The 22,555-nt window shown below is 38.4% G+C and overlaps 2 protein-coding genes across 3 annotated transcripts in view; one reads left to right on the top strand and one right to left on the bottom strand.

Moving 5' to 3' along the window:
• Positions 1-2,977: 2,977 nt before the first annotated feature.
• LOC140235198 (spermatogenesis-associated protein 4-like) lies at positions 2,978-16,297 on the bottom strand. Its single transcript, XM_072315232.1, has 5 exons — positions 15,962-16,297; positions 9,472-9,720; positions 8,398-8,560; positions 7,689-7,872; positions 2,978-6,174 (listed from the first exon to the last, which is right to left on the bottom strand). Exons 1-5 carry the CDS (start codon positions 16,042-16,044, stop codon positions 6,020-6,022), a joined length of 834 nt encoding a protein of 277 aa, XP_072171333.1. The 5' UTR covers positions 16,045-16,297; the 3' UTR covers positions 2,978-6,019.
• Positions 16,298-16,454: 157 nt separating this feature from the next.
• The window catches only part of LOC140234609 (CCR4-NOT transcription complex subunit 7-like), a 28,257-nt gene continuing 22,156 nt past the window's right edge, over positions 16,455-22,555 (top strand). Inside the window, exon 1 of one of the 2 annotated variants that reach the window (XM_072314636.1) lies at positions 16,455-16,509. The gene's annotated coding sequence lies outside the window, so the exon portion shown is untranslated. Of the gene's footprint in view, positions 16,510-22,475; positions 22,540-22,555 lie in introns of those variants that run through there. The other variant, XM_072314637.1, reaches the window with a different exon arrangement.

Genomic DNA, 22,555 nt, shown 5'->3' on the forward strand with positions numbered 1-22,555 from the left:
CCAAATACATTTTTTTTTTTTTTTTAACCAACTTGTAATACAATAGTACTCTTGCATCTGAAAAGTAAATGATACAATGCATTACAGTATGTATGTTCATAATGATTGTGTGTAACCATGCTCCATGAAACTTGCTAATGAGTTTGTGGGATAATTTTTAGAAACAACAGTGAGAGGACAATCATAGATTTTATTCTGATGAACAACACACAGGAGTATGCCAACTTGATATGTCTTACTCTTTAAACTGACAGACATCAGTGTGATTATTGATTCAGTAGTTCTGCAAGTAAAAGGAAAAGGTCCAATGAATCATTGTATTTAAACAATTCTGTAATGCTTTATAGAATTGGTGTTTTTGCTGTGATTTGAAGTTTCTAGACTTCAAGAGTTTGTTTAAATAGAGTGAATAGCAGGACAAGTTTTATATCACAATTGCCACATTGAAAAAGGAAGAGAAGAATTAAGTCTTGGTATATATTGCATACCAATAATCTTGAATACATTGTTGGCTGTAGGTGTTGTTACATGCCTTTTTCATTCATCAAGACAAAACTAGAGCTTTTGCCTTTATTGTATGTTTTGGATTGTCAAGGCATTTACATTATTACAAAGTGTAGTGAAAACAATCTTCTCCTTCAAAATTTTCTTGAACTGAAAACAAAAATTGTTTACTGCTTGATTTACCCCAGCATGTCTACTAGTATTCAAATATGTGTAAATATCAGCATGCAGTAAACTTGTATTTCTATACCATTTGCAAGGCAATAGTACTTGTATGGTGTCATTTGCCGCCTACAAATGAGAGAATGATGTGTGCATCAAAATACATGCTCTGTGAATTCTCTCTTTGTGTAATTGTGAAACATGCCTCCATTGTTGTTAACAGCTAACACATACATGAATATTATTCAAAGAACCCTAACTCTGCATCAGGCATGTTGTTAGCTTCTATGATTATCTCACTAACTACAATTTCTTCCACTAGTGACATTCTCAAAAGAAAGGACATTCAGGAGATTCATTGAAAGCGCTTCTATGAATGGCAATTTAAGTTGTAGGTGTGACTCTCCTGTTAGGTGTGAAGTGAAAGAATTTGGCTATTACTTTGAATAGTGATATAATATGATGAATACAATGACTATCTTGTCATTGCTGTTTCCCAAGATGTACACCAATATTCTAATCTGTCATCAAATCTTCATGGACTTTTGAAATTCATTGAACTAAGGTGTGATCAACTCAAGTCAGTGCATATGTTGATGGTACAGGATGTACCAAGTTCAGTACGATGTTACCACTGTGATGAAAAAAAAAAGAAAGAAAGAAAAGAAACATTGCCACCCATGCATCAAAGCCCAGGCTCTCTTAGCCAAATGATGCCACAATTATCTAAAACAAACACTTTTTTTTTTTCATTTATTATTTTTTTTTTTTGTACAGTAATAATCTGCAAAGGTGTTTTTTTTTTCTTGTCATGTAAACTTGGTTTGTATTCTTTATTACTAAGACTTGTGAATATTTCTGACACTACTAGATGTGAACCTAATTGCAAACTGAATTATCACAGACTTGTCTTCTTTCCTTGAAGAATGAATGTAGTGATGGTATTGAATCTTATTAATAGTAACAATATGAACCGATGTCTGCTGCAGACATTTAGGTCACAGATATATGTAAACTTCACACAATGGAGGGAGGAAACTCTCACTGCCAAGCTGTATAGGCATTTTAATGTTTTATGTTATTCAGTGCATTTGTTGCTACATGTTTAATAACATAACAACTGACCAAGTACATTTTGTCTTGCAATAGCTGGTCAAATCCATGGTGAAGAGAATAAACAAATTTCGTCAATGTTTTGGAAGTAGGTAAAGGTTGTACAAGTTATTTTAACATCCAAAATTGAGGTTCAAGTGAATTGTTGCGAAACTTTTTTGGACATCCATGTTCTGTAAAATTTTCAGTTTCTTCTTTATTACAGCACATGTTTATATTATGACTACCAGTATTGAATGACATGTGAAGGTCATGGGTTCACTCAGGCCACCAAGGGACAGAAGTAAGTGCAGTTGTAAGACACTTTTTTTTTTCTCTAGTGTCAGATGAATGATCAGTTTTGTAATGTTTGACAGGAATTCTTCATAACAATAATTTAACATTGGAGAATGTAGTTATTCTACTTGTGTGTTCCACAATACAACATGTTACAAGAAACCTTTGTAGCTCCATTTCTGAGCCTCCGAAGGCCAAGGACTGGACCATCAATGGAGACTGTATCCGACCACTCTGATACAGTCATTGCAAAAGTGCAAATTATGTTATTGCCCCCAAAACAAAAGATGAATTTACAGATCTTCTGCAAAATATTTTTAACAGACAGTAGCAAAAAGGCTGCTGAAAGCTGATTACTGTATACAAAAAAAAAAGAAAAAAAAAGAAGTGGTATGATATAATCTTTACTGTCTCTTATCGGAATTTCAAGTATGTTTTTAAATTTGAGATCTTTTTGACATTTTGTGTTGAAATGTCCACTCTTCTACATGCTCACAGCATCTGCATTTGAAATATTTATTCACCAAATTCACTTAACTATTTATCTGCTGGCCAGCTCTCTTATTGTTTCTGTGATAGGCTTTTAAAGTAGGATGCCTTGTTACAAGGTTCTTGGAAAGCTGGAGAAACTTATACATTTCTGCTGCAACTTGTAGAACCATATGAAGTACTGTTTGTGTGAGTGTCGTTTTATTCAAGGAATGTCTGCTCTGCGTGCATTCATTTTGCTAATTCTCAGAAATACATGAAAGGTCATGCACACTTTTGAAGAGAATTGCAAAATCAAATATTTTGTATACTGTATTTGTATGTTGTGACTTAAAATAATACAACTTTCCTTATTGTACTACATGAATGTGTATTTTCTGTTCTGTATTTTGAAGATCTGTTAAACATGAAGGAAACAAGAAGGGCAAGAAACTTGTTCTTTTCGGCTATCAGCATTTATTCACACTATGAGCAAGTCCATACAAGTACAGTATATCACAAATATACACACTACATACAGTCAACCTTGCTTAAGTCGACCTCGCATAAGTTGAATAATTGCCCAAGTCAAAAGGTCTTTTCAAGTCATCCTATCTGTATATTCTATTGATTTTAATCCCTCATAAGTCAAATTTTCTCAAAGTCTAAGCTACAGTGTATTTCTTCAGTCCAAATAGATTGAATTAGGTACGATTGACTGTAAAACATCTGTTCACCATAAATACCTTCCAGCAACTTTTATTATGTGTTTACAACTGTACCACATATACCTTCTCACAAACATAAAAAATGCACAACACCAGCATTTTGATATCTTTCATGTTCTGTACTGACTTATGATGGAACATTTTTAAACACGCACACCAGTATACTTAGGGCACTTTATTACCCCATAAACTTTGGGAATAGAATCAATAGAATCAATGTACTGAGCAAATGTGTGAATTGATGACTGCCTAGTGCTTTTTATTAGAGATGTCCACAATGGATGCAAAATGTTTTTCATCTTTTTTTTTTTCTTTTTTTTTTAAAAGTTTGCTCATATTCATATACCAACTACACTGTATTTGAATATTTCTAAAAATATTGCAGACAGTGATACTGCAAAATATGACTATGACCTTACCTTATCTGCATGTATTCTCAATTCATTCTAAAATTTCAGTCTGGCTGCAGAAACAATTCCATCTAAAGCTCATTCCAATGTCATTGGAAAATGCCAAGACAAAACAAGGAACAATGCTAGTTTGGAATGGATGTCTGTCCTAGCATTCATAAGATATTCTTGGGTGACCAGGTGACTATTCTGCCATTCTGTTTTTCCTATTTTCCATGTAAACCAGGAGGGAATGAACTGTCTCACTAGATTAATTTGTCCTACATGTATAATCCTGAGGGAAACTTGATGCAACGAGGCAGCTGGAACCCAGGAATTTTCCTTGCTGTACCGAATACTGATGTGTGCTATTGTAGGCTATACACGTATACAGTTGTACATTTGGGACTGCATGAGTTGTTAGCACCTCAGAAATAATTTCCAGTCTCTGCTAAAATGCATATCATATACATGGGCTTTGATTGAAATGCATACTACTGGGGTATATAAAAGGCTTGAATGACAGAATAAGACAATTTCACAATGAAAATAAAGTTGTTTACTATATGATGCATGGATTTAGAGCATCCATCAATAACATGTAATCACATATTACATAACACGTAAATAGATCCTTGTCATTTGATTGGTTGTTTGACATTGATCATTCGTCCCATTTCACTCTGACGTCATCATCCGTGCAATTGTGGCTTCATTTACCGTACAATTTCGGATCCATACGATTGGCTCCACTGCACGCATGCCGAAAGCCTTGCACATTATGCATGTAAAACGCTTGCGTTTCACTGCAGTGTGTGTATGCGACTGTGCGCTGGCATAAAAAGCCCTCAGTGAGCACTTTCTCGATCTCAGATCTCGCATATTCTCTCGTTTCTAAATTCATAAAGCATCAAATTATGAGGATCTATTTAAGGCGTTACATAAAACTATAAATGTTTTTCATTTGTGCAATGGACAAAATATTTCATTCAGTGAAAGATGAAATTGTTGATCCATCTTTCCCCTCATGAAATATTCTGTCCATCGCACTCATAAACATTCATTATTTACATACTAAAAGTCTTTGGGAGTAAAGGAGCAAGTTCACATTGTGTTTCAGCAAGTGTTATTAGTGAGCTTTAGATTTCAGTTCTTTTGTTATATTGAAATTTCATTAAAACCAAACCAATAAACAATAAAATAACATAGGGAGGATAATGTTGGGGCCTGAATTCTTAATACGTTATAACCATGTTCGTTATAATGGGAGTGTGCTGTACGAGTACTCCTTTTCCTGAAAGATCAGGAACAGGCATGTGGTACAGATGACTACCCGAGTAGGAGGGGTGATGGGGATTTCAATGCTGCTGCTGGCAAATTATCTCAGTCTACCACCATAGTAACAAAACAACAACAACAACAACCACAAAAAAAAAAAAAAGGGAATCCTGAAAGGGTTTTGCCTTGTGGCTGATCTGTCTGAATTTCTTATGGTTGAATCTGGTATATTGTTCATTTAGTTGGACATAGTCTTGCATGGAAATAATCCATTCTCCATCTTCAACATTACGCACAACATTTGCTTTATTCTTCTTGATTTTAATGTATCCCATCCCAGTTCCTCTAACGCCTTGGGAACCAGTTCCTTTTCCTTTTTGTAACTATCAACACAGAATTTAGCTGTTTACCATTGAATTTGCTCAGGGGAGTTTATGTTTTGTTTTAACTGTTTTTTGGGTTTTTTTTTCTGCTTTATGAATACTTCATCATCCCCCTTCTATGCAACATACAACGTACTGATGTGAACCCAAACACCTGACTACAGAGCAAACACAATGACGTCTATTAACCTGTTGAAGACTACTCCCCAAGTATTCTCGGGCCGGGATGAATGGGAAATGCATGTTATAGGAAAATCAATCTGTTATCAATGGGTTAAAAACTGTTAGTAATTTGATCATATACAAAACCGGAGTATGGGCAAGAAAGTGTGTGTGCTGTGCAACAAAATATTAAATCTGAAAAAGGATGTATCCATACAGGAAACATGCTGATTTGGAATGATGTCGGCTCCAATATCTGGGTGTGTACAAGGTTTGCTGCATTACATATGACACAAACATCGCATCTCTCTCTCCCATGTACAGGGTGCACATGCAATAGTTATGTTTTAAAAATGGGGGCAAAGACATGTTCTTTTTAAATGTAATACATGTATTATATTATCAATCCTGAGAGTTATCACAGTTTCAGGAGGTGTCGACTTTGTTACATGTGTGTGTGTGTGTGTGTGTGTGTATATGTGTGTATGTGTTTGTGAATGGAGGTTGTAACAGAATATTGTTTCTACAAATGTAATAAGCACAGCTATACAGAGTTTCATGATTTGCCAGTGATAGGAGGAAGAATGGAACTTGGTGACATGCTTGTTGGCCGTACAACTTGCTGTGCCACATGATCAAGCTGGCTGACTTGGATTTCCTTGAAGTGGACTTGGCTTGAAGAGGCTTGGACTGCAGGATTTAGGATGCTCTCTGTCATATACAAAATATAGCAATAGACATACAGTCAACTCCAACTTGAGTGTGCTACCCACTTGCTTCTAGGTTGAAAGTTGTGTGAAATTTCAGCTGTAGGAAAACATGTTGCACAGTAGGTCAGGACATTTTTTTTTTTAAATCCTTTTATGTTGGATTCCATAGAACTATGAAGTGAATCAAGAGAAAGTTCTACAAAGAGCACTACAAGAAAAAGAAAGAAAGAAAGAATACTTTCTGTTCCATGTTGAGCTGCATTAGAATGATAAGATTAACAAATAGTGCTATGGTCACAACTAAATATGCAAATTTGATGAGGTGATATCTTTACCTCTTACTGTGGATTTGTACATAGAAACATTTCAAAGATGTAATCATATACATTTTGTGGTTGCTAATGTAGTAATTACAGTGTCCCTTTTGTCCCAAATGACATTGCAATGTTAATAGGACACTACAACAGAATGATTTGAAGGGTAAAAGTAACTTCTTTAAAAAAATCCATTTCAGTTAAGGATATTTACATGTATGTCGGATTTGTGTACAGGTCAGTGGGAGAATTGTGAGGCAATATCATCACCTCAATACCCTCATGCAGCTGTTACAAATGCAATTATGCCCAATACTGCTATTTTATGAAAACGAAAAATGAAAATCACCATATTTCCATGTCTATTTGGTTCTAGTCTATTCATTAAAGTGAACTTAAGTATAGAGTTAAATTGCACTTTAATAGAATTATCAGAACCACACATGTATGCTTGGTACAAATTAATCTTCACAAAACAATATAGATTGTGTCATTTATCCAAACATACTCAACTACGATGTATAGTCGTGATGCTTCTTTTACCATCAAATTTCAAGTGATGGTGAGTGTGACAAAGAAGAAAAAAAAAATCATGTTATTACAAAAAGGGCTGATAAAGGTTAATGTAAGAATTTTTGGTTCTTTTTACAGACTCAAACACTCCTTTATGTCTGACTCAGGAAAGTCTTTCTATTAAACATCTCTCATATTATAATTGTAAAGCATTTACATAACTTACAAAGAAGGCCAAGATAAAATTTGATATCCAGATAGGGAATATATGCAGAAAAGAAAAACAAAGAACATGGCTTACACTACAGCAATACAAAATGGGTAAGTGCTCTGTTCGTTTTCCTGTTGTATCTTTTTTTGTTTCTGCTTCAATTTGGCAAACATGTGCAGAATGTCTTGATTACTTTGAATTGAAATGAAAAGTTGAATAAAATTATTGGGGGGGGGGGGGTATTGCTGTTATTGGACAGTCAATTTGATTTGTTGAATGCAATGGCACACCACAAAGCTGTTGCTATCCAGCCATTGACTGTCATGAGTCCGCAGAGTACACTTAGAACATGCAGTCCTATGAACCTTTGACTGTCTGTTTAAGGCCATTGTACACACACTTTCTTCCACTGCAACAACATATTAAGTATCGTCACAATACTAACTGGAAGTAAAAGTAATTAATAAATATACTCACTGTCCTTGGTTGTGTCCTGTGCTTCTCGGAAGGGGATCTCTTTGTTCTTGGTAGAGCTTGGAGTGTGAGGAAGGGGTCTTCGCACACATCGCTGACCAATCGATGGTTTGATGTTAAAGCGGGAAGGATCCTCTAAACGTTCCTCCTGCCTGTGCTGAATGTGCCGATGAATTAAATCCTGGGCCTTGTAAGCAAAATATCATAAGGATAAATAAGAAATTTAGTGCTCTCAGAATAAACAAAAAACATACAAATAACACAAGGAACTTGCTTATAAACAGCTTCACAATTCAAAAATGGTCGTACCTTGAAATATAAAGTACATATGAAAGAGGATGTCTTGAAGAAAACACATAAAAAAAAACCACATGTAACATCAAATCTAAATGGAAGTCTGGTTATATTCTCATCCCATTTATACAAAGTATTTTTTGATGACTACTATGCACACATAATCCAAACGCACAGTGCACTTTATTTCTGTCCATTTTTTTCAAGCATTGGATTACCACATCCACAGTGTGGAGTGTTTCAGCATTCTTTACCTTCTGCTGGCATGTGATAATGTTAGGTTCAGTTTCAAATTCCGTGAGCTTGAGGTTTGTTCTGACAGCCATTGCAGCTGTGGCTCTTGCACTTTATTTCTGTCCATTTTTTTCAAGCATTGGATTACCACATCCACAGTGTGGAGTGTTTCAGCATTCTTTACCTTCTGCTGGCATGTGATAATGTTAGGTTCAGTTTCAAATTCCGTGAGCTTGAGGTTTGTTCTGACAGCCATTGCAGCTGTGGCTCTTGCATGCAAGGGAAGAGTCAACTGGTAATGGTGGTCAGTGAAGTCAATTTCACGATCCAGTGCAAGACGCTTCAGTCTAGCAAAGAGAAAAGAGAATAAAGTGTCCACACAGCATTCAATAAACATATTGAATCAGTAACTTTGCAGATAGATTAAATTATGATCGTAAAAAATCTTTGCAATGTAGTAGTATAATTGCTAACATTGCAAATTGCTGACATTGGAAATCGCTATTCAAAGACAAAACAAAATCAATCACAACACTGTACTTTATCTTGTTTCACAATCACATTTTACATTTGACTTTACAATCCCAGAATTTTCATTTCAATATTTTAGAAAAAAAAAATTGGCATCAACATGATCAGATAACAAACATTTACTGGATAATCACAGATATCACATCAATTTTTACAGCAAAACAAAGGAATTTAAGAAAATGGGGTACACTTTTGTAGAGCATTCAACACGCAAATGTAGTACAGATTTTGGAATAACATGAACAAGAATGCAACAAAGAACAAATTGTTTTGATTTCTAGATATGCAGCCTAAGACCTACAGATCCAATTACAGATCTTCACAAGTTTAAACATTTGCAGGCAAATAGAAAATAACAATAAATAGCATTAATATAGCACTGGATAAGGGCATTTCTAAACACATAAAAATACAGATATGAAAAGTTGATATTATAAGAATACATAAACAGAGGTTCATGGTGAACATTTTACAAATATTTATACAGCAATTTAAGATATTGATAAAATTTACAAATAGGAAGGAATTGATGTACTCTCTAAAATGGTAGTTTGTCATATTTTTGTTAACCACTCAAATGATACATTGGTAGACTGCAGGCTAGAGAATTTTAAAGAGCAAAGTTCACACTGAAGGAGTCTATAAGAACTGATGAATATAAGGACTAACAGCTTGTGGCTACATCTGCATCCCTGCTTTCATAATCAGTGTGTAAATACTTGCTTACTTTCTGTTTGTCAACTTTGTGTACAGGAATTGCACAAGAAGCTCAGCAGCATCTGGACGGCAATGAATAGTTCCATCTATGAGTTCATATGGCACATCAATGCCATGCTTCTTGAAAAATGTTCTCAGTAGAGACCAGTTGCCCAACTTGCCCTGTAGACCATTGCAGTTGCCATAGGAATGCATTTGAATGTCCTCGGGGAAGTACCACGAGAAGATCTCTGCAACCAGGTATCCATTAGAGAAGTCTCTGAAATTCAAAAGTAGTTATCATGTAAATGACACAGGACACTATGCTGAAAAAACCATTGCATTCTGTATAATTAGCACTGTCAAGATTATTTAGTAACTATCAATAGATAGGTCATATTAAACACTTGCATCAATTGTGCAAATTGCATCAGATGTCAGATTTTTGAACCACAATATTCAATCATTATTATTAATTTCAAATCAGGATCTTTCTTACACAAACCTAGTACACGTAATAACATAGCATAGCATATTAGTAACAGGTGCTCAGTATGAGGTATGATGCAGTGCATCAAAATACAAATTATATGTTTTAGCAGAGGTCTAGAAGTCAGGACAGGACTTTTCATTATGTGTTTCATGACTAGCTGGAGTTCGGAGTAGATATAGATCTTCTATGCTAGAGCCACTAGATTCTATGAGCGACGAGTAATCCTCTCACAGGTGTCTTCTTCTTCTTCTGTTTATTTTGCCTCCTTCAATTCTGAAGCTTCCTGCAGTTATATGTATGTGTGTGTGTGCGTGTCACAAGGGCACCCGGGTGTGCAGTGCCTGGATGCAAGGTGCATATCTGTATATATTATGGTGCAAGTAAAATTCTGTTGCTTGATTTACTCCACATCTTCCGTCAGGCGATGACAGAAAACCTCTACAGACGGTGCCAGGATGACCTCTTGGGAAAGGCTCTTCCACTGCCGTACTGTGCAAGGAAAGAAGGACCGTTCATGTTGTTCTGTCCTCGACAGGGGACCAGATAGCCATATGGATGAATTGTCCTTGTTTGTCTTGTGATGGGCTGGATGTGGTGGTCCATGTGGAAGTCTACCAGTGAGTTGTGCATCTTGTACAACATAGTCAGCCTGGAAACTTCTCTCCTTTTCTGAAATGAAGGCCATACGCTTGAGGTATTACGATACCAGCTGGGCAAGGATCCCAAACTGAGCATCCATATTCAACAAGAGAACGCAAAAGTGCCTGGTACGCTGTTGTCTTGAGTTGGGTCGAGTGGATGCATAGATTACATCGGAGGAAGGCCAGGGTGTTATTTGTCTTCTGGCAGATGTTTGAGATGTGTTGGTTCCACTTGAGGTTGGTTTCGATTGTGATGCCCAAGTATTTGGCAGATGTGACAGTGTCCAGGACTATGCCATTCAGAGTGTATTGATGGTGATGTCTAGTCCTTTTTCTGGTGACTGTTATTGAGTGGCATTTACCAGGATTGAGTTCCATCAGCCAATCACTTGACCAGTTACTGAGTTTATCAAAGTCTTCTTGTAGGAGCTTGGCATCTTCGTCTGACTGGATGGACATACATGATGGTATCGTCTGCAAATAGCCTGACTGAAGTGGACATTTCTGTGGGCAAGTTGTTGACATAGCTTAGAAGAGGAAGAGAGAGGGTCCAAGGACTGATCCTTGTGGGACTCCAGATTCAACTTCCACTTCAGATGAGATACTTCCATCTAAGACAACTCGCTGTCTTCTGTTTCTGAGGAAGTTTGTTTTCCATCTGATGTTATGGCCTCTTACTGTACTCTGTAGTACTGCAACTTGTGGAGTAGTCTTTTGTGCCCAACTTGTCGAAGGCCCTCCAGAAGTTTGTGATGATGATGTCTGTTTGCTTGTTTTTCTCCACGTTATTTATCAGGTCACTGATGAAACTGATGAGCTGGAGTTCACAAGACTTCTTTGCCCTGAAGCCATGTTTGAGTGGGTAGAGGATGTTGTTGTTTGCACGGCTCATGATGTTGCTTGCAATACATTGCAATATGAATATGCTCTGATCATTTTGCAGATCAAGTAATGCATGTAAGTGATATTGGCCAGTAGTTTTCTGGGTTTTGTCTCCTTTCTTGTGCACAGGAGCCACGTCAGCAAGACGCCAGTCCTCAGGTACATATCCCCTGTCTGATATGACAGCTTGAAGATAGTGCACAGTGCTGGGGCTATGGTCTTGGACATCTTCTTGAGAACTATAGGCTTGAATTCCATCAGGCCCAGGGGCCTTCCTGGTGTTGAGCCTTCCCAGCATCTTTTCTATGCCTCCTGTAGTGATGTTAATATTAGGCATGGTGTTGAAGGGTGATACATCAGGAAGAAGGTTTGGGGCTGGTAGGTCAGCTTCAGCGGTGAAAAGCCTTCTTGAACTGATCATTGAGTAGACTCTACTTCAGCTTTGGGAGCAGTCACTTTCTGATAATCTGTCTTCAGTAGGGGAATTCTACTACAGTCAGATCTGTTGTGTTTTATGAATCTCCAAAACTCTTTCATGCCGTCATATCAGGTGTGAAGATTGATTCAAGGTGTCTCCAGTAGGCCTATGCCCTTCTTGTTTCAGCTTGAATGAGGTTTTTCAATCTACGTATCTCCTCCTCTGTCGCCATTGGGATGGGCTCGTGTCTTTTTCTGTGATGGTTGACTTTCTTGTGTAGCCTGTCTCTCTTCTTCATGAGTTATGCCTTACCTTCCCATTTATCCAAGGCAGGTTTCGTTTTGATCGTAGCATCTTATACAAGGAATGACTTTGTCAGTTCCCGACTCACAATGCCAGTTCTGAAGAGATGCCACAATTCATTCACTGATGCAGTGGCTGCTCTAGATAAGGCCAAAAAAAAAAATTGTTTGTTTGCCCTTAATTGTCAAAACCCAAGAGGGTCGGTAGGTCGGGTTTTTTTTTTTTTTTTTTTTTTTTTTTGGTTTTTTTTTTTTTTAATACAGGGTACCCTTTTTTCCACGTCAATGCACTCAAAACTCCAAGAGATTCATTCAAATTTACGTCTTGCCAGGGCCCGGTAAGCGAGGCAGAAACACTCACTGACAAACACTTATAACGTTCATCTTTGTTAAATTTTGCAAACAGCTCCAAAAAAGTACCTTCCAGTGAGATGCTGGCAACTGAACTACAAACAGTTTTGGTGCCATGACAGCTGGTAACGGATGCTGCAAAAGTAGCCATTTTGTGAAGGGCTGCACACTAACCCATTTTTTCTGCCGGTTCGACCTGTCTTTGTCGGACCGGTAAATGCCCCGTTTTACCATTTTTTACAGGTCCGAACAGAAAATTTACCGGTCAACAACGACAACATAAAAAACATTAAATGACTTGCAAACTTATTTTCTTGTTTTTTTATGGATGTACCCCCCCCATGTACATTTTACAGATTAATATTTATTTAAAATTTGCATTATCTATTGCACAAGAAATTTAGAAATAAAGACAGGAAAAAATTAGAATGTTTGTTTGGATGTAAATTAGTGTAAAATGATAATGAACAAAATCAGATTGTATCAAATGCGTTTGTGACTTTTTCTAAACATCAGCGCACGAACTTGCTGCGTAACCTGCTCTTTGGTGGTCAGTTGGATTGCGATGATTTAATGAATTATTTTAGCTGTGACATTTTCTGATGCACGCGATACAAGGGGTTCTTTATTTTTCGCATTTGTGCATGCGTTCTTGAAAGTACGACATGCAGGGCCGAATTCGCAATCCTTTTTGCGCCCATTTCCACCTCAAATATTAGCGGGATTGTGACGATTTCATAAATTACTTCGGCTGTAATATTTTACGATGCACACGCCAAAAGGGGTTGAAAAAGCGTCCTTTATTTTTTCCCGATAAACTCTTCGAATTTCGTAAGTTCGTTCTTAAAAGATGTACCACACGGCCGAATTCATGATACTTTTTTGCGCCTATTTGTCAGCGGGATTGTGACGATTTCATAAATTACTTCGGATGTAATCTTTTGTGATGCACGCACCAGCTAGAATGGTTGAAAATGCGTTCTTTATTTTTCTCCCCATAATCTCTTCGCATTCCGTATAAACAAAATGCGTTCTTAAAAGATATACGACACGGCCAAAAATCATGATTCTTTTTGCGCCTATTGTTTCCTCAAACTTCAGCGGGATTGCGACGATTTTATGAATTATTATTCGGCTGTAATCTTTATGATGCACGGGCCAAAAGGGGTGGAAAATGTGTCCTGTATTTTTCTCCCTATAATCTCTTCGCATTTCGTACATGCGTATACTTGTACGACACGGCCGAATTTGCGATCCTTTTAGTGCCTATTTCTACATCAAATATCAGCGGGATTGCGATATTTCGTTAATTATTTCGGCTGTAATCTATTGTGATACATGCACCAGAAGGGTTGAAAATGCGTTCTTTATTTTTCTCCCGATAATCTCTTCGCATTCATGCATGCGTTTTCAAAACTATACACTGCATGCAGGGCCAAATTCGAGATTCTTTTTGCGCCTATTATTGTTTACTCAAATTTCAACGGGATTGCGAAATTTTCATGAATTACTACTCGGCTGTAATCTATATCACGCAAGCGCCAAAAGGGGATGAAAATGTGTCCTTTATTTTTCTCCCGCTAATCTCTTCCCATTTCGTACATGCGTCCTTAAAAGGTATAGACACGGCCGAATTCACGTTCCTTTTTGCGCCTATTTCTACCTCAAATATCAGCGGGTTTGTGGCGATTTCATTAATTACTTCGGATGTAATCTTTTGTAATGCACGCACCAGAAGGGTAAAAATGTGTTTTGTATTTTTCTCCCCATAATCTCGTCGCATTTGTGCATGCGTTTTTGATAACCAACACGGCATGCAGGACTGAATTCAAGATCCTTTTTGCGCCTATATTCGTCAAATTTCAACGGGATTGCGTTGATTTCATGAATTTTTATTCGGCTGTAATATCTTTTATGATGCACGTACCAAAATTAATGTGTCCTTTATTATTTTTTTTCTCCTCTATAATCTCTTCGCATTTCGTACACTGGAGCTTTTGAAAGGTGTACGACGCGGCCGACCGAATTCATGATCCTTTTTGGGACGATTTCTACCTCAAATATGTAAGCGGGACTGCGATGATTTCATGATTTATTTTTCTCCATAGTATTATATCTTCACATTTTGTGCATGCGTTCTTAAAAAGTACACGGAAGGGCCGATTTCGTTATCCTTTCTTCATTGTGAGATCATTCTGAACGAATGAAAATATTCATTTGTGAAATGACTGTGTAAAATGAAACTGAACGCAATCAGATTCATTTACTGTATCGCTGAATATCGAATATGTTTTTACTTTTCTAAAAATCGACACAAGTAAATTAGTTCTAACATGTCAACTGCCACGCTGCTGCGAAGCCGGGATCGGATCGTGAGTAAAATGACCCAGAAATGCGTGCGCTTCTAATTCTATCAATGCTTCTTGTCTGGCATGACCGCCGATCGCAAGCAAACGAAAAGCAGTTACACTGTACATGCTTTGCATGTATTGCATGGCATGGCAGTGCGTGAGCAGCGCCAATGCGCAAGCTTGCGCGAATAACTGGTCGCCAGTGTGCAGCCCTGTACTAACTACTAAGTGCATTATACATGCATTGATTGGATTTCGTGCGCGGCCCGAACACAATTACGACGGGTCGATGAGATGAAAAGAAAACAAACATTTTTAGACTATTTTTTATTCTTTCTCTAGCTTAAAATTGATAATTTTGGGTTTAAAACCATTCACAAATTTGTAGAAGATGAAATTTGTGGAAAAAAAATAAACTTGAAAGAGCAAAAAAAAAAAAAAAAAAAAAAAACGCGACCCGAAATTTCCGTGATTTTCGGTCGGTCGCGAAGGGCAAACAAACCATTTTTTTTTTTTGGCCTAATATCTGAGGCCGCTTGCTCCATGTGTAGGCCCTACTTCAAAACTGTCCCAGTTGGCCTTGCTGTAGACAGGAATCATCCTGCGTGCTTTTTTTTTTCCCCCTGGAGGTCGTATATCAACTGCAACAATAAAGATTAATGGGGCAATCATGGCACATGCACTTAATGCCTTATGCCATGGTCTGATATTCCTGATCATACATTTTACAACCTTTGTGCCGTTGATCAGGGTGGGATTGTTGGTTAGCATCAAATCCAGTCCACTGTCTCGTCTAGTATACTAGTTCTAGTAGATTCTAGTTGGTTCATTTACAAGCTGACTGAGCTCATGGTCGTTTATGATGTTTCCAAAGAAGTGACGGAGGGTGGGGTAGTTGCACTGTGCAGGCTTTATCAACATGCAGACTCTCCCCCAATTCCATCCAGGAAGAATTGAAGATTGTTTCCATAATTTAATGGTCTGTGTTCTAAAATATTGGCATGATGATTAGTACTCTAATCTTAATAATAGTAGATCTAGTCTCTACAGCTTAGGATAGGTCAAGCCAACAATTTTACCTACCTCCTCACGTTCCTGACAGGGAACGTGAGGTCAAGACTTTGAATCCACTTGAAAACGTCCCTCGGTAAAGCGGTAGATGTCATGACGCTTAAAACCAGTGGCAGTGCCGTACCTTTCTACTAGAAATTCTATAGATAATTCAACAAATTTCGATCTTCTTGCTTGTGATGAGGCTGGATATATTCTGGCAGCCGAAGACGACAGAAAAGATGCACAGAACTAGAGGTTTAGAGCAAAAGTCTAGTCAATTGTTGATGTAACTCCGGTACGGCAACATTCACAGTGCACTTTTTCCTAACGCAGTGCAGTGTATGTACACAACCGGAACCGTGCGTGGTAATGGTACTTTTGATTCCCGTGTACGTGTAGCCCTATTAGTACAACTGTAGTTTATGGATGGGTTGTTGACATGACTACGATGGGGTGGCGAGGTGACGTAGAGCCTGAGGTGCACCAGCCCAGCGCAGCGCCATCTCTCGTTCGTAAAATGTACAGGACGATCACGAAGAAAGGCCATGGAACGATGAACGCTGCTGGTGGACGGAGGGGTAAGTATGACATAAAAATGCTTGAAAATCACTGGAACTAGTTAGTGAAGGGAAAGGCTACATATTGATTGTGACGCTGGCCAAAAAATTACTGTAAATTTGACTAGGAGAATGTCCCTATCACAATTTTTCATTAACCTGAAGGGTACGTTACAATGTCAAATGTGTTGTTCACTAGTCGCCAGTACAGTACACGTTAGGTGATCTCGATTTTTCCATGTTACCCTATGTACATGTAATTTTATTTTAATAGCCTTATAACGCAGGGCAGGGAGAGGGACGCTCGCGCTCAGTGCATAATTTGTACGTAGGCCTATGTACTACGACTACGTTGTACCTTATATACAGTACAAATTGTTCATTCAACATGTTCAATGCTATAGGCCACCGCAGCAGCAGCACTGCACATTGTCATTGGTCATTGTATGTATCTGTGTACTAACGTTACTACCTGTACTATACACAGCCCAGTCGCTGTACATGGTACGTCGCGACAGGGCTGTACGCGCGCGACCACCAACCACTAGGAGAGCGACGTAATCGTATTACGATAGCTTTGAATTTTGGTACTTAACATCATTTTTGTCACCTCAAACTCAACGAGTATACTTTTCAATATTTACTCTACATCTGATGCTATCAGTATTCAAATGTACGCAATGAAACTTACCGAAATTGATCATCATATCCTGCATGTCCACACGTTACACAATCTTTCACGCCAGGCCTAGACAGCCCAGTCGCTGTACATGGTACGTCGCGACGTACCGACGGTCAGGAATTGCGCCAGAAAGTGTCATTTATTTGTTCCACGGACTTATCGCAAGTGGTCTCCATGGACCCAGTGTGGCGAACTATTCTTCTGTAATAGAAACATGCATTTAACGTGAGTAAAGTATTCTGTTTAAAGGAGAAAAGTATACATTTTCCTAAGTTTTGTAGTGCTAGTTGTGTTGAGGTTCCTCACTTTGAGGCTGCATGCCGCGCTCGTCAGACGCTGTTTTCGCATAGCGTAACAGCGTCTGGTCGGGCTATACCTGTACCTGTCTTAACTACACGCAGCCGCTGTCGCGAAAGACAGCGGCTGCACCTCTAACCACGGTCTATTCCTTCGCAGACGTTGTCATTTTTCAGTGTGGTTGTGCGACTCCTTCATGAATATCTTTATTAATCGTGGAAAACTAAAATACAAGGAATTATTGTAATCTATGATAATCAGTCAATAATCGGTATGCGATTTTTTGTTTAATTACGTCAAAAACTCACCGAAATCTGTGGCTGAAATCAGGTCTGTAAACGTCCTTATTGGCTTATTGCTTCACTCCTCATCTGCGTGTTATTTGAATGGCATTCACTCTCGTATACTACAACGTACAACGTAGGTAGTCGGAGAGCTAGAGGGCGCCTCTCCGACTACCTACGTTGTACGTTGTAGTATACGAGAGTGAATGCCATTCAAATAACACGCAGATGAGGAGTGAAGCAATAAGGACGTTTACAGACCTGATTTCAGCCACAGATTTCGGTGAGTTTTTGACGTAATTAAACAAAAAATCGCATACCGATTATTGAATGATTATCATAGATTACGATAATCCCTTGTATTTTAGTTTTCCCCGATTAATAAAGATATTCATGAAGGAGTCGCACAACCACACTGAAAAATGACAACGTCTGAGAAGGAATAGAGGTGCAGCCGCTTTCTTTCGCGACAGCGGCTGCGTGTAGCTATACCTGTCTGTACGTTAGACATTATAGAGTTGGCATGATTATAGACTAGACAGAACTCTAAATATTGCTGGACAGCATGGTATTGCCACTATTGGTATAATTCCGGACGTGCACATTTCTGCGTACTATTTAGATATCTAATGACATTCAATACGCATGGGGCCGCAGGGCTTCAGTAGCGGTTTTCGTATAAAAATCAGATGTACACAAGCCATGAAATGAGATCAATTATCCGTAGATTGATACATAATATACACATGAAAAGTGTTGAAATTTTTTCGTTTTCTTGTAAAAATCTTGCATTTTGATAACTTTTCACGTTTATGATTTTCCCATTATAGTAGTGAGCGCCCTAGTGGCCGCTAGCGGCCCTAGCGGCTTCGATTTGCTGATCATCGTAAGTAGAGAGCTCAGCCAGCGCGCGGCGTCCACGGGCAGTCGTAAATCACACAACACCCATAGCGACTCCCGCGGCAGCAACCGCGAAGCTCTTCACGGGCTCCGATCGGGCCAGTCAATTTCACTGAAACAGGCATTGCAAGGTCCATTTCGTGTACCGTTTTCCTTTCAAAAAATCAGAAAACACTTCAATTTTGAAAATAGTGAAGTTTCGATACTGCCATATTTTGCGCAGTGTGGATTAAGTACAAAAATACACCCAAGGTCACGACAAATAAGTGCGAAATTTCGACTTGGCATGCCGAACAGATCGTCCTCCTCGGGCTACTAGCAGTAGGTAGCAGACGCAAACCCACATACAGGATGGCAAAAGTAGTTCAGGTTTGTGATTTGAACATATTGTTTGCAGTATGGCCGTATTACTTTTGAAAAGAATGATATCAATGCACCCCTGTCATAACTGCTACAGCTAGCGATCGTCGCGAATGGGCTCAAAAACTGAGCACACTGCGTGTGTAGAAAACGATGTACATGCGCGAGAGCGCCATCTAGTGCTGAATGACGAACCCTAGCTTCTGAGTCTAGCCTCACGTCACAGAGGCAAGAGCGTTGTATGGACCGAAATTGTGAAAAATGCGACACAAAAATGTAAAAAAAAGCTAGTTTAGAAGAAGATGTAGATTTTTCACAAGATTTTATCATGTGAACTGTTTGAAATGTTCATGTTAAACGTTTTACTGTAAAATACGAAATTCGAGCCTCATTTGTTGATTTCTTCTTTGTTGTCCGCTCGGTAGGAATGTGTACGGTGAATCGTGGATGACTGTTGCAAGGACAAGATGCGAAAGATGTTGAATATTCCGTTACAAAAATCGTGTCCGGAATTATAGAGTGGTCTAATGTGATTTTACACCGCGCAAAAGACAACTTTTTGGAGAGGGGTGTATTTGAAGTCTATTTTCAAAAAATCGGAGTGAATAATTTTCACAATATTGCCGAATTCATAATTTTCAAGACTTTGTGAATAACGTGTTATTTTAGGCTGAAATATCACCCTCTGCTGAGTACGGAAGTGAGAGCCATGAAGAAAAAAAAAAGCGTCTGGTGATACGATCAACTCTTCTACTTGATGCCCCCAGGGGACATCAGCATTTTTACCTTGGGATAGCCCTGTTGATTCATTCACAAACTTGACACCCCTGAACCCCCTCTGATGAAACAAGCGTATTATGTTCCTTTCAAAGCTCCTGATGCCTCAATACTGGTATTGACTGCAACCTTGCCGGTACTCAGAGAGACATTCCTTTGGTTTTACTTCCCATGTGATCTCTCGCAAGCTACAGTATGCAGGAACCTGACATAGTATATCCATCCGTGTGTGATTTTGGCAGATCGCGGAAGAAAAAAAGTTTGGGGGCACCAAGTGCAAGTAAATATAGAGAGACGAGCTTTACATACCTGTAGCTATCAAGGTTAATTTGCTGTCGATGTATAAAATGAAGGCTTGCGCGGCTAGAACTAGAAAAATAGGGGAAAACGAGGTTAGTGGAATATAAACTTTTGAATAAACGTTCTGAATCATGGGAATGTTTTGGGGCACCAAGTGCAAGTAAATCTGATACTACTAATCCCGGGGCGTTTGGGCTGGTCGCAGTTAATCTGATACGGAAGTAGAGGACAGGTCCTGTTGTATTCCGGTCTCAACATAATAGAATTAAACTAGATTAAACTTCATTGCTTTATGTGTGTAGAGGAGCAGAGGTTTTGAATTTTCCCCCCCTCCAATGTCTGCACATACAATGACCTAATGAGCTAAACCAGCATAACAACAAAAGCGCAATGCAATAACAATCCTAATACATATTCTAAATCTACTTGGTGAACCTACCGGTACATGATTACATCATTATACAAATAGTGAATGGCCACGAGTAAGAATAAGATGAAATAGATCTAACTAGTTACAAGATTTCACACGAGATTTAAGATAGTGGCACTCTATTCAACGAGGCAAAGCCGAGTTGAATAGTGCGCCTCATCTTTCACCAAGTATGTACACGCTACGCGATCGTGCAAAACTGCTCGGTTGAAGTTATTTACTAAAATGAGTGACAAAAGTACGCGCTAGTATGAAAGTGCGCTTGTAATTGTTGAGTGCGCACTGCACATGTTTATTGTGACGTCAGAGCCGTGCAGTGGAACAAAAACTTTGAGTCAATCGTGAGTTTAACACAGGGATCAATGGAAATGGGTGACGTCAGCCATGCGCTATCCATTTTTGCTCAAGCAAAATTGAACAGCTGACAGCCACAGTGTGCGATGGAACTTTTAACTAAATGTCACGTGATGGGCAATCAACCAATCGGATAGCTACATTCTTTTTAGGTGTTGTATAAACATGGGTAACATGGACAGACAAATATGTGAGTTTTGTCAGCCCATGTTGTTACGTGCGTTCACCACCTTCAACTGACGTTTCGTTAAGTCTAAAAAATATTAGAAATAACGGGCAGTGGTGGGGCGTATTTCACGAGTATGCCTGAAATGGTATAAAACACAGTGTTAAACAGAATTTTAGGTACTATCTTTGCTGGTGCTAGTTTACTTTTTTGCACCACCCAAAAATGATCTCTACTAAATATGCACAAACTTCCTTAGATAGGAGGGGTTCTAGGTCTATATCAACCTTTTGTGGGCCAATGAGTCAAATGTGCACAAATTTCACACACAAATCTATGGCGGTGGAGAGGAAATAAATGTTGCACACAAAGGGTTAAATAACTTAAATAATTTTGTGTGATTCTGCAATGTCTGGTACAAGTGGTAGAAGTTACATTTTGACACTTATACGAGTGCCGGAATTAACTGATCGCTTGAAATGCAGCTCTGTACATGAACAGTTGGTATGTCAGCGCATGCAGTGACTGTCGAGCGGTTGATCTGAATGCAGCAGTCGCAGCAGCTCTTTCTACACGACAGCACCTTTGAAAAGCTAAACTTGTTTTTCCCTCTACCTCCGCCAAATCTTGCGGTAGCGATTGTATGTACTGTACACTGCAGTTGAGTGTGTGTGTGTGTTTTTGCTGCAGTGTGCATCCCCATACATCTTTCTATGTTTTTTTTTTAGCTTTCCTTCTGTTCATTTTCTTACATTTTCAAAGTATTCCTAAATTTACCCTTCCTTCCCAATGCTATTAATCTATTTTTTCTTTTATTTTATTCCTGTCTAACTTTTTTTCAATTTCCTGTTCAATCTTACTTTCTGCCAAGATCTGTTCTTTGTTTACTTTGGTTATCTTTCCTTCCATCTACCCTTGAGCCTTTCTCTCCTCTCCAATATATCTTTTCTTAGACTGTCTCCTTCTTACTGTACATGTACATTGTATGTATCTTTGTCTTTATTTCCTTTTTAACTTGTATGATTCTCTGTTTCCTTCCTTTTCATTGTTTCAATTAATATCTCTTCTCATAGTCCTATATTATTCACTTTTCTTTTTCAGTCTGTTTTTCCCTTTTTTTCTACATCCATATATCCGTTTCCTTCCTTTGTCTTTTTTTTTTGTTTTAAGTATTTGACATTTTATAAATCTTGTTTTATTGTTTCCAGGTTTGCCTTTTTAGTGGCTATCATTTATTAATTTCCCTCCCCCCTTTCATTGTGTTTCTACAGTATTGTATATTATTCTTTTACCCCTGTCATGCAGTCACATTTTTCACAATTTCATTTTATTCAAGCACACACCCTCTCTTTCTCTCTCTCTCTCTCTCTCTCACACACATACACTGTACACACAAAAAAAAATCACTGCGATCACTACATTCAGATTACTCATAAGCGACTAACTGCTCCACTGTCCAAGCCCTCGCTGTGAATGTCTTTGTACCATACCACCGATCTACGTGAGTGAGAGCTGCG

Source organism: Diadema setosum, chromosome 11 (assembly GCF_964275005.1).
Source record: "Diadema setosum chromosome 11, eeDiaSeto1, whole genome shotgun sequence".
NCBI lineage: Eukaryota > Metazoa > Echinodermata > Echinoidea > Diadematoida > Diadematidae > Diadema > Diadema setosum.